Here is a 13,354-nt window from a genome sequence, read left to right as displayed (position 1 = left end):
ACGACTGATTGACCGAACGACCAAACGAACGGCTGACTGATCGAACGACTGAGCGGTGGCTCGCCGCCTGACTCGGCGACCCTCCGGCCAGTCGGGGCCCGTGGCTCCAGGCGCTTTTCGAGGTCACCTCCCCGCCATGACCCTGCTGCTGGACCGTGCCCACGTGTTCACGTCTCTGGGTCTGGGAGGTCATCGTCGCGAAGGTCACCACCACCACCAGCAGCAGCAGCAGCAGCTCCTCCTCCTCCACGTGTCCTGCTGTTCCTCCTCCTCCTCCACCTCCACGTGTCCTTCTATTCTTCCTCCACCTCCTCCACCTCCACGTCTCCTCCTCATCCACCTCCTCCTCCACGGCTCCTGCCCACCCTCTTCCTCATCCACACCTCCTCCTCCTCCACATCTCCTCCTCCACCTCCTCCACCATCTCACCATCAACATCGTCTTCGACATCCTCACACGACCATCACAGTCGACGTCTCCTTCTCCGAGCCCTTCAAGCTGGAAGGAAGTTTTCCACCACCACCGCCTCCACCACCGCGACCACCACCACCACCACTACTACCACGCGTCTTCACCACGGCCCAGCCGCAGAGGATGTCTCCCTACCTCAACCCCTATCCGTCACCTCTGGGCGGCGTGGCCGGAGGAGGGGCGACGATCAGGAGCAGTCGTCGTCACGTGGAGCAGCCGTCGGGAGCTGCCCCGGACATATTCTCTCCCAGCTTCTACTCTTCTGCTCACCACCACCAACAGCATCATCATCATCAGCAGCAGCAGCATCATCAGCAGCAGATTCACCATCACCACCATCATCAGCATCATCATCAGAGTCCAGGGTTGATCATGCCCGGTTTGCACGAGTCTGCCGCTGCTGGAGTCTTTGGTGGTGGTGGTGGACTTATTGGTGGTGGACACTTTCAACTTCCACTGACCACAGACGATTACCTCCATCCATCTGACCTGAACCACCACCTCAACCACCAGCAGCAACTCCATCACCAACTCCACCATCAACTCCACCACCCACACGCCCACCACCACCCCCACCACCGGCATCACCAGCAGTATCATCATCATCAGCAGCAGGAGCAGCAGCAGCATCATCATCATCAGCGGAGCATCGATTACGATGGTACAGGGACAGGGTCGGTACATCTTCAATACCACAGTCACCACGCTAACCATGGCTACGGGGCTATCAGCATTATAGCCGCAGCAGCAGCAGCCCACCACCACCACCACAACAACAACCAATACACAGGAGGAGGTGGTGGTGGTGGTGGTGGCGCCTTCTTCAGATATCTGAGACAGCCCATCAAGGAGGAGCTGATTTGCAAGTGGGCAGACAAAGAGTGCGGTGATGGTGGGGTGCGAGATAGCGATCAGCAGCAGCAGCAGCACAGTCAGCAACAAAATCGTCATCAGATAGATCAGAATCATCATCAGCAGCAGCAGCATCATAAGCAGAATCAGGATGGTCATCATCATCACAATCATGATCATATCAATTCAGCTCACCATCCAAATCATCATCATCATGATCAGCAACAGCAGCAGCAGAATGGTGACGACGACCATAATCATAATCGCCATCAGCACGGCCACAATCAGAACCTCCATCACCATCAACAACAACATCATCATCATCATCGTGAAGGAGGGACAGGTGAAGAGGAGGTGACTGCGAGTCCTCGCCGGTGCTGCGGCGGCGGTGGTTGTGACAGTCGCGGTGGGACCTCGTGTGTCAACAGTCGTGGTGGTGGAGTTGGTGGTGGTGGTGGTGGTAGTGGTGGTGGTGGTAGTGGTGGTGGTAGTGGTGGTAGTGGTAGCAGGACCGGTGGCAACGGTGGTGGTAGCTCCAGTGGAAGTTCCATTGGCGGTGGTGGCATCGGTGGCGATGGTGGTGATGGCATCGGTGGTGGTAGTAGCAGTGGCATTGGTGGTGGCATCGGTGGTGGTGGCATCGGTGGTGGTGGCATCGGTGGTGGTGGTGGTGGCATCGGTGGTGGTGGTGGCATCGGTGGTGGCATCGGTGGTGGTGGCATCGGTGGTGGTGGTGGCATCGGTGGTGGTGGTGGCATCGGTGGTGGTGGTGGCATCGGTGGTGGCATTGGTGGTGGCATCGGTGGTGGTGGTGGTGGTGGCATCGGTGGTGGTGGTGGTATCGGTGGTGGTGGCATCGGCAGTGGTGGTGGTGGTATCGGTGGTGGTGGTGGTATCGGTGGTGGTGGTGGTGGTGGCATCGGCAGTGGTGGTGGTGGTATCGGTGGTGGTGGTGGTGGCATAGGCGGTGGTGGTGGCATCGGCAGTGGTGGTGATGGTGGCCTCGACGTTGGCGATGGAGGCTGCATCGGCAGCGTCGTCGACGGCGCCGCCGCCGCGTGCGGGCGGACATTCTCCACGATGCACGAGCTCGTGACGCACGTGAGCGTGGTGCACGTGACCTGCGGGGGCGGGGCTTGCGGCCCCGCCCAGTTGGAGCAGCTGGAGGAACGGCAGCAGCATCAGCAGCAGCAGCACCACGTGTGCCGCTGGCAGTGCTGCCCGCGAGCCGGCAAGCCCTTCAAGGCCAAGTACAAGCTGGTGAACCACGTGAGGGTGCACACGGGTGAGAAGCCTTTCCCGTGCCCCTTCGCCGCGTGCGGGAAAGTGTTCGCTCGCTCCGAGAACCTCAAGATCCACAAGAGGACGCACACTGGTGAGTGGGTGAGGGGGTGGGTGGGTGAGTGAGGGGGTGAGGGGGTGGGTGGGTGAGGGGGTGGGTGGGTGAGTGGGTGAGGGGGTGAGTGGGTGAAGGGGTGGGTGAGTGGGTGAGTGGGTGAGTGGGTGAGTGGGTGAGGGGGTGGGTGGGTGAGTGGGTGAGGGGGTGGGTGGGTGAGTGGGTGGGTGGGTGGGTGAGTGGGTGGGTGGGTGAGTGGGTGGGTGAGGGGGTGGGTGGATGGGTGAGGAGGTCGATGGGTGAGTGAGGGGGTGAGGGGTGAGTGAGTGAGGGGCGGGTGAGTGAGTGAGTGAGTGAGGGGCGAGTGGGTGGGTGAGGGGGTGAGGGGTGAGTGAGTGAGTGAGTGGGCAGGTGGGTGAGTGGGCGGGTGAGCGGGTGGGTGGGTGGGTTTATTTTCAAATCGCCGTTTAGGCTGCATATTGCATTGGGGTTATTTGTCGGTCATTGCACGTTGAGCAGATTGCGTGAATATAAACGTGTCGTGATGTGTAACGGGTTACGGAGACACTTGTAGAGATAACTTCTTTATTACAATCCAACACTCCAACTCTCCAACTCTCCAACACTCCTGATACTCTGTTACAGCATAGGTACACAGCCTAGGTACACAGCCTAGATACTCTACTCTGGCTACGCTCTGGAACTCGCCCTCACAAGGTCGTAGAGTCGGGAGTTCCAGAGTCCCACCACTCGCGCTCACAACATCCCAGGGTCTTCAAATGGCTGATCGTGGGTCTTGGGTCTTGAGTTACAACTGGCCCCGATCGTCCAGGGAGCTCCCCTTTTATGCCTCGTTCAACGAGGGGTGGGGCCGTGTGCGCCACCAGACATCCCACAGAGCACACACAGCCCCCCCCCCCCCCCCCCCCCCCCCGTTGGCGGCGCCAAGGGGCTTAAGCGCCTGGGAACCCAGCGCCTGGCGCCAAGAGGCTTAAGCGCCTGGGAACCCAGCGCCTGGCGCCAAGAGGCTTAAGCGCCTGGGAACCCAGCGCCTGGCGCCAAGAGGCTTAAGCGCCTGGGAACCCAACGCCTGGCGCCAAGGGGCTTAAGCGCCTGGGAACCCAGCACCTGGCGCCAAGAGGCTTAAGCGCCTGGGAACCCAACGCCTGGCGCCAAGGGGCTTAAGCGCCTGGGAACCCAGCGCCTGGCGCCAAGAGGCTTAAGCGCCTGGCCCTCCCAGGGTCCCAGAGCCCCCAGCCGCCCCTCCCTTCTAATGTCACTACAGATGTATCGTGTGGTGTGGTGTGGTATTGTGTTGTGTCGTGTAACCCGCCGCCACCCGACGCAGCCAATGTGGCGAGTTGTTCGCCGCGTGAACGAAGCGCGTGACCACGATCTTTACGAGCTCAGTAGACCCACTACGCCATCTACCATTATAGTGTAGTGTGTCGTGTATTATATAGTAGTATATTAAGTGTAGTGTATATTGTAGTATATAGTAGTCTATAGTGTAGTGTGTAGTGTATAGTGTAGTGTGTAGTGTATTATATAGTAGTATATTAAGTGTAGTGTATATTGTAGTATATAGTAGTCTATAGTGTAGTGTGTAGTGTATAGTGTAGTGTGTAGTGTATTATATAGTAGTATATTAAGTGTAGTGTATATTGTAGTATATAGTAGTCTATAGTGTAGTGTGTAGTGTATAGTGTAGTGTGTAGTGTATTATATAGTAGTATATTAAGTGTAGTGTATATTGTAGTATATAGTAGTATATAGTGTAGTGTGTAGTGTATAGTGTAGTGTGTCGTGTATTATATAGTAGTATATTAAGTGTAGTGTATATTGTAGTATATAGTAGTCTATAGTGTAGTGTGTAGTGTAGTGTGTAGTGTATAGTGTAGTGTGTAGTGTATTATATAGTAGTATACTAAGTGTAGTGTATATTGTAGTATATAGTAGTCTATAGTGTAGTGTGTAGTGCATAGTGTAGTGTGTAGTGTATTATATAGTAGTATACTAAGTGTAGTGTATATTGTAGTATATAGTAGTCTATAGTGTAGTGTGTAGTGTAGTGTGTAGTGTATAGTGTAGTGTGTAGTGTATTATATAGTAGTATATTAAGTGTAGTGTATATTGTAGTATATAGTAGTCTATAGTGTAGTGTGTAGTGTATAGTGTAGTGTGTAGTGTATTATATAGTAGTATACTAAGTGTAGTGTATATTGTAGTATATAGTAGTCTATAGTGTAGTGTGTAGTGTAGTGTGTAGTGTATAGTGTAGTGTGTAGTGTATTATATAGTAGTATATTAAGTGTAGTGTATATTGTAGTATATAGTAGTCTATAGTGTAGTGTGTAGTGTATAGTGTAGTGTGTAGTGTATTATATAGTAGTATACTAAGTGTAGTGTATATTGTAGTATATAGTAGTCTATAGTGTAGTGTGTAGTGTATAGTGTAGTGTATAATGTATTATATAATAGTATATTAAGTGTAGTGTATATTGTAGTATATAGTAGTCTATAGTGTAGTGTGTAGTGTAGTGTGTAGTGTATAGTGTAGTGTGTAGTGTATTATATAGTAGTATATTAAGTGTAGTGTATATTGTAGTATATAGTAGTCTATAGTGTAGTGTATAGTGTAGTGTGTAGTGTATAGTGTGTAGTGTATAGTGTAGTGTAGTGTATTATATAGTAGTATATTAAGTGTAGTGTATATTGTAGTATATAGTAGTCTATAGTGTAGTGTGTAGTGTAGTGTGTAGTGTATAGTGTAGTGTATAGTGTATTATATAGTAGTATACTAAGTGTAGTGTATATTGTAGTATATAGTAGTCTATAGTGTAGTGTATAGTGTAGTTTAACACGTAGGCTTTCGCGACCAATGTTATTCATAATCAACGATTTTTGGGTTTAGATCGCGTTATTTATAAATGTGTCGTAACCCTCCACCACCCGACACGGCCAATCAGTAAAAATGTGTCACGTTGACAAAAGACAAAATAGTTCACTGCTTTAGCCCACCGGTGTGTTGAAGCCACAACATTTACAATTTGAGTAGCACGACGTTTCGCTGGTAATTGCATCCAGCATCATCGGGCAATTCGCCAGAATGGTGAGGCTCTGCTGTGTCTCCCGTTCTTATATAGAGCAGCAATAGGAGGGTGACGTCATCATTAACTCATTAACTCATCAGGTGCAAAGATTCAAAGGGGGGGGAGTGATTGTAATTATATACTAGATTAGTAATCAGGCTATTGTTACGATGCGAGTTGTAGATTAGTAATCATTTGGAATGTTTACACTATGAGATCTATTTTACCAGTGGCAAAATATAATGGTAGGTTTTTACCCTTTTAACTGGTACAAAACTGACACCTTTATTCAAGGCATCATGTTTGGTAAAAACCTACCATTATATTTTGCCACTGGTAAAAGAGATCTCATAGTGTAAATGTTTACCCCGAACTCTCAATACTCTGATATTGCACTGTTTTTTGAGTTGTACGCCTTCTGGTGTCATCTGGCCCTACACCAATGGGGACTAGGCTCTAAAAAAAGCCGTCTCGGGTGTGGGCCAATCAACTTCAAGGACAGTGCATATTATTATCATCATCAGAGTTGCTTCTTTTTTTTGCTTTATTGACTACTTGTGTTGTGGTCATTGCAAACATGATGCCTTGAATAAAGGTGTCAGTTTTGTACCAGTTAAAAGGGTAAAAACCTACCATTACATTTGGAATGTGTTTTATTGTGATTATGCTACATTAGTAATTAGTTAGTGTTTAATAATACGCTTCCAGGCCGCACTAAGCCTGTAATGTAGTGTAAAGTGTAGTGTAGTGTGTAGTGTATAGTAGTGTATAGTGTAGTATATAGTAGTGTAGTGTATAGTAGTGTAGTGTATAGTAGTGTAGTGTATAGTAGTAAACAGTAGTGTAGTGTATAGTAGTGTATAATAGTGTATATCAGTGTATATCAGTGTATAGTAGTGTACAGTGTAGTATATAGTAGTGTAGTGTATAGTGTAGTGTATAGTAGTGTATAATAGTGTATAGTAATGTAGTGTATAGTGTAGTGTATAGCGTAGTGTATAGTAGTATATAATAGTGTGTAGTAGTGTAGTGTATAGTGTAGTGTATAGTGTAGTGTATAGTAGTATATAATAGTGTGTAGTAGTGTAGTGTATAGTAGTGTATAGTAGTGTATAGTAGTGTAGTGTATAATGTAGTGTATAGTATAGTGTATAGTAGTATATAATAGTGTGTAGTAGTGTACTGTATAGTGTAGTGTATAGTGTAGTGTATAGTAATATATAATAGTGTGTAGTAGTGTAGTGTATAGTATAGTGTATAGTAGTATATAATAGTGTGTAGTAGTATAGTGTATAGTAGTGTATAGTGTAGTGTATAGTGTAGTGTGTAGTAGTATATAATAGTGTGTAGTAGTGTAGTATATAGCAGAGGTGTGGACTCGAGTCATGTGACTTGGATTCGAGTCAGACTCGAGTCATGAATTTGATGACTTGCGACTCGATTTGGACTTGCATAACAATGACTTTGTCCCACCTCTGGTATATAGTAGTGTATAGTAGTGTATAGTGTAGTATATAGTAGTGTAGTGTATAGTGTAGTGTATAGTGTAGTGTATAGTAGTGTATAATAGTGTATAGTAATGTAGTGTATAGTGTAGTGTATAGTGTAGTGTGTAGTAGTGTATAGTGTATAGTAGTGCAGTGTATAGTAGTGTAGTGGCGGGTTTAACGAGAACACATTTATACATTTACACGATCAAACGCCCAACAAAACAATGTTTTCCTTCACCTTTCATTCCCCCCGCCCCCCCCCCCGCCCCTCCCCCCCGGCCCCCCGCTCCCCCCGCCCCTCCCCGCCTCGCCCCCGCCGCCCCTCCCCCCCCGCCACCCGCCCGCCTGCCCCTCCCCCACCGCCCCGACCCTCCCCCCACCAACCTGGAGCAGGTGAGAAGCCGTTCGGCTGCGAGTTTGCGGGCTGCGACCGACGTTTCGCGAACAGTAGCGACCGCAAGAAGCACATGCACGTGCACACGTCAGACAAGCCCTACCTGTGCAGGCTGTGCGACAAGTCGTACACGCACCCCAGCTCGCTGCGGCAAGCACATGAAGGTGAGAGTGTAGTGTGTAGTGTAGTGTGTAGTGTAGTGTGTAGTGTAGTGTGTAGTGTAGTGTAGTGTGTAATGTAGTGTGTGTAGTGTAGTGTGTAGTGTAGTGTGTAGTGTGTAGTGTAGTGTATAGTGTAGTGTAGTGTGTAGTGTAGTGTGTAGTGTAGTGTGTAGTGTAGTGTGTAGTGTAGTGAGTGAGTGTAGTGTAGTGTGTAGTGTAGTGTGTAGTGTAGTGTGTGAGTGTAGTGTAGTGTGTGTAGTGTAGTGTGAGTGTAGTGTGTAGTGTGTAGTGTGTAGTGTGTGTGTAGTGTAGTGTAGTGTGTGTAGTGTAGTGTGTAGTGTAGTGTGTAGTGTGTAGTGTAGTGTGTGTAGTGTAGTGTGTATTTGTGTAGTGTGTAGTGTAGTGTGTAGTGTAGTGAGTGAGTGTAGTGTAGTGTGTAGTGTAGTGTGTAGTGTAGTGTGTGAGTGTAGTGTAGTGTGTGTAGTGTAGTGTGTAGTGTAGTGTGTAGTGTGTAGTGTAGTGTGTGTAGTGTAGTGTAGTGTAGTGTGTGTAGTGTAGTGTGTAGTGTAGTGTGTAGTGTGTAGTGTAGTGTGTGTAGTGTAGTGTAGTGTGTAGTGTAGTGTGTAGTGTAGTGTGTAGTGTAGTGTGTAGTGTAGTGTAGTGTGCGACAAGTCGTACACGCACCCCAGCTCCCTGCGCAAGCACATGAAGGTGAGAGGGTAGTGTGTAGTGTGTAGTGTAGTGTGTAGTGTAGGATGTGAGTGTAGTGTAGTATAGTGTAGTGAGTGTGGTGTAGAGTGTGTGTAGTGTAGAGTGTGTGTAGTGTGTAGTGTATAGTGTAGTGTGTGTAGTGTATAGTGTGAGTGTAGTGTGTAGTGTAGTGTGTGTAGTGTAGTGTGTAGTGTAGTGTATAGGGAGTGAATGTGTGAGTGTAGTGTGTAGTGTAGTGTGTAGTGTAGTGTGTAGTGTAGTGTGGTGTGTGTGTATAGTGTAGTGTGTAGTGTGTGAGTGTAGTGTGTGAATGTAGTGTGTGTGTAGTGTATGAGTGTAGTGTGTAGGGAGTAAGTGTACTAATTTGAGGCTGAGTCGACCTAGGGAGGCCCAGGATCGGTTCAAATAATCGTCACCGGTGTTGGTCGTGAGCGGGAATCGAACTCGGGTCGCTGGGTTCGTAGCGCAGCGTGGCGCTAACCACTACACCCACCACTCCCCACCTCCACCCTCACTCACCTCACACACACACTCTCTCTCACTCCACTCACTCACCACTCTCTCTCTCACTCACTCACACACTTACACTCACACTCACACACACACACACTCACTCTACTCACTCACCACTCTCTCACTCTCTCACTCACACACTTACACTCACTCACACACACACACTCACTCTACTCACTCACCAGTCTCTCACTCTCTCACTCACACTCCACTCACTCACCACTCTCTCACTCACTCACTCACACACTTACACTCACTCACACACACACACTCACTCTACTCACTCACCAGTCTCTCACTCTCTCACTCACACTCCACTCACTCACCACTCTCTCACTTACTCACTCACACACTTACACTCACTCACTCACACACACACTTACACTCACACTCACACACACACTCACTCTACTCACTCACCAGTCTCTCACTCTCTCACTCACACTCCACTCACTCACCACTCTCTCACTCACTCACTCACACACTTACACTCACTCACACACACACTCACTCTACTCACTCACCAGTCTCTCACTCTCTCACTCACACTCCACTCACTCACCACTCTCTCTCTCACTCACTCACACACTTACACTCACTCACACACACTCACTCACTCTACTCACTCACCAGTCTCTCACTCTCTCACTCACACTCCACTCACTCACCACTCTCTCACTCACTCACTCACACACTTACACTCACTCACACACACACACTCACTCTACTCACTCACCAGTCTCTCACTCTCTCACTCACACTCCACTCACTCACCACTCTCTCTCACTCACTCACTCACTTACACTCACTCACACACACACTCACTCTACTCACTCACCAGTCTCTCACTCTCTCACTCACACTCCACTCACTCACCACTCTCTCTCACTCACTCACTCACACACTTACACTCACTCACACACACACACTCACTCTACTCACTCACCAGTCTCTCACTCTCTCACTCACACTCCACTCACTCACCACTCTCTCTCACTCACTCACTCACACACTTACACTCACTCACACACACACACTCACTCTACTCACTCACCAGTCTCTCACTCTCTCACTCACACTCCACTCACTCACCACTCTCTCACTCACTCACTCACACACTTACACTCACTCACACACACACACACACACACTCCACTCACTCACCAGTCTCTCACTCTCTCACTCACACTCCACTCACTCACCAGTCTCTCTCTCACTCCCACTCTACTCACTCACCAGTCTCTCTCTCACTCACTCACACATTTACACTCACTCACACACACTCACTCACTCTACTCACTCACCAGTCTCTCACTCTCTCTCTCTCACTCCACTCACTCACCACTCTCTCACTCACTCACTCACACACTTACACTCACTCACACACACACACACACTCACTCTACTCACTCACCAGTCTCTCACTCTCTCACTCACACTCCACTCACTCACCACTCTCTCTCACTCACTCACTCACACACTTACACTCACTCACACACACACACTCACTCTACTCACTCACCAGTCTCTCACTCTCTCACTCACACTCCACTCACTCACCACTCTCTCACTCACTCACTCACACACTTACACTCACTCACACACACACACTCACTCTACTCACTCACCAGTCTCTCACTCTCTCACTCACACTCCACTCACTCACCACTCTCTCTCACTCACTCACTCACTTACACTCACTCACACACACACTCACTCTACTCACTCACCAGTCTCTCACTCTCTCACTCACACTCCACTCACTCACCACTCTCTCTCACTCACTCACTCACACACTTACACTCACTCACACACACACACTCACTCTACTCACTCACCAGTCTCTCACTCTCTCACTCACACTCCACTCACTCACCACTCTCTCTCACTCACTCACTCACACACTTACACTCACTCACACACACACTCACTCTACTCACTCACCAGTCTCTCACTCTCTCACTCACACTCCACTCACTCACCACTCTCTCACTCACTCACTCACACACTTACACTCACTCACACACACACACACACACACTCCACTCACTCACCAGTCTCTCACTCTCTCACTCACACTCCACTCACTCACCAGTCTCTCTCTCACTCACACTCTACTCACTCACCAGTCTCTCTCTCACTCACTCACACATTTACACTCACTCACACACACTCACTCACTCTACTCACTCACCAGTCTCTCACTCTCTCTCTCTCACTCCACTCACTCACCACTCTCTCACTCACTCACTCACACACTTACACTCACTCACACACACACACACTCACTCTACTCACTCACCAGTCTCTCACTCTCTCACTCACACTCCACTCACTCACCACTCTCTCTCACTCACTCACTCACACACTTACACTCACTCACACACACACACTCACTCTACTCACTCACCAGTCTCTCACTCTCTCACTCACACTCCACTCACTCACCACTCTCTCTCTCACTCACTCACACACTTACACTCACTCACTCACACACACTCACTCCACTCACTCACCACTCTCTCACTCACACACTTACACTCACTCACACACACACACTCACTCTACTCACTCACCAGTCTCTCACTCTCTCACTCACACTCCACTCACTCACGCTTTCACTCCACTCACTTCACCCTCCTGGGTATCCAACTCTTGCCCCCAGGTGCACGAGGGGGTCCACGCCTCCCAGCCCTCGCCCGCTGCCAGCTCGGGCTACGAATCGTCCACTCCTCCCGCAGTAGCAGCAGCAGCAGCAACGCAGCTGTCCACCGACGGTCCGACCATCAACCACAACAACCTCAACAACAACAGCGGCACCATCACTCGGCACCAAGTCGCCGTTGATCCGGAGCCCACGAGACCACTCACCGCCCCCGTTACAGCCACCGGCTTCCTGCCACAGCACAACCAGAACCAGCACAACCAGAATCAGCACCAGCACAACCAGCACCACCAGAACCAGCACAACCAGAACCAGCACAACCAAAATCAGCACCACCAGAATCAGCACCACCAGAACCACGGACAGCACCACCAGAATCAGCACCACGGACAGCAGCAACAGCACCACCACCTACCAATAGCCGCTTGCGAAGTTCAAGCCAATTTGCATCCCAATTTCAATGAGTGGTACGTCTGAAGCGAAGTGGTGGTGGTGGTGGTAACGATGATGATGGTGGAGATATGATGATGATGGTGGTCGTGATGATGGTGGAGATGGGATGATGATGCTGATGATGATGGAGATGATGCTGATGATAGAGATGATGATCGTGATGATGGTGGAGATGGGATGATGATGATGATGGAGATGATGGAGATGATGGTGGTGGCGACGGTGGTATTAATAGCTTCGCCCGAGGTTAATCTGGCGTCATCAGCAACGTTTTGCTACACAGATCAATCTCCACCCGACACTCCGTCGTCCCGCGCTGGGGTGTAATGCCGCATCAGACATTTGAATTGATGTTGTTATTATTCATAATCAACGTTGTTGGGTTTAGATCGCGTGATTTATAAATGTGTCGAAACCCTCCACCACCCGACACGGCCAATCAGCAAAACAAGTGTCACGTTCATCTTCTTGGTTCTTTCGGTAAAGTCACGTAGAATGGAAATAATAAAATAATAAAAAATAAAAAAAACATTATAAAATAATTCTCACGACGTTTCGGCCACAACGCAAGCAGCCGTCCTCAGGTGTGGAACAGGTCTGTCGAGAAGACAGAGTCTTCTTAGGTTTTTTCGGTAAAGTCACGTAGGTAAAACAGCAAAATGAATGAAAATAAAATAAAATAAAATAAAAAATCACGACGTTTCGGAGGCAACACAAGTCTCCGTCATCAGGTGGGACCGTCACAGCCAGATTAACTGCATCAAGTGAGGCAATGATTCAAGATGTAATCCCTTAAAAGCGAGTTGAGGGGGGGAGGAGAGGGAGGGGGGAGCTCATCAGACTATGGTAGCCAATGAATGGAACGTATCGGGAGGGGATGGGGGGCGAGGCCAAAAGGGTGGGCGACGGCGTGCAAGCGATTGTGCGCAAGCGGCCAATAAAGACAGAGTCTGACATTCAGACTTTGTCTTCTCGACAGACGAAAGCTTTAAAATCACCAGACCTGTTCTCCACCTGAGGACGGCTGCTTGCGTTGTGGCCGAAACGTCGTGAGAATTTTGTAATTATGTTTTATTTTTATTATTTTATTATTTCCATTCTACGTGACTTTACCGAAAGAACCAAGAAGATGAATTCCTGCTGCAGTCACGAAAGCTTTAAAATCGAAATTTAAGTGTATCACGTTGACAAAAGACAAAATATTTCACTGTAAATG

The 13,354-nt window shown here is 48.8% G+C and overlaps 1 protein-coding gene across 1 annotated transcript; it reads left to right on the top strand.

Moving 5' to 3' along the window:
- Positions 1 to 843: 843 nt before the first annotated feature.
- Positions 844 to 12,334, top strand: LOC144742289 (zinc finger protein ZIC 1-like). Its single transcript, XM_078624760.1, has 7 exons — positions 844 to 1,352; positions 2,358 to 2,457; positions 2,509 to 2,698; positions 7,635 to 7,789; positions 8,499 to 8,507; positions 11,686 to 11,833; positions 12,125 to 12,334. The coding sequence occupies exons 1-7, from the start codon at positions 844 to 846 to the stop codon at positions 12,160 to 12,162; spliced, it is 1,149 nt and encodes a 382-aa protein (XP_078480886.1). The 3' UTR covers positions 12,163 to 12,334.
- The last annotated feature ends 1,020 nt before the right edge of the window (positions 12,335 to 13,354 follow it).

The sequence above is a fragment of the Lampetra planeri genome, unplaced genomic scaffold, assembly GCF_965212315.1.
Source record: "Lampetra planeri unplaced genomic scaffold, kcLamPlan1.2.h2 scaffold_966, whole genome shotgun sequence".
Classification (NCBI taxonomy): domain Eukaryota; kingdom Metazoa; phylum Chordata; class Hyperoartia; order Petromyzontiformes; family Petromyzontidae; genus Lampetra; species Lampetra planeri.
This window is presented reverse-complemented; position numbering and strand designations above follow the sequence as displayed.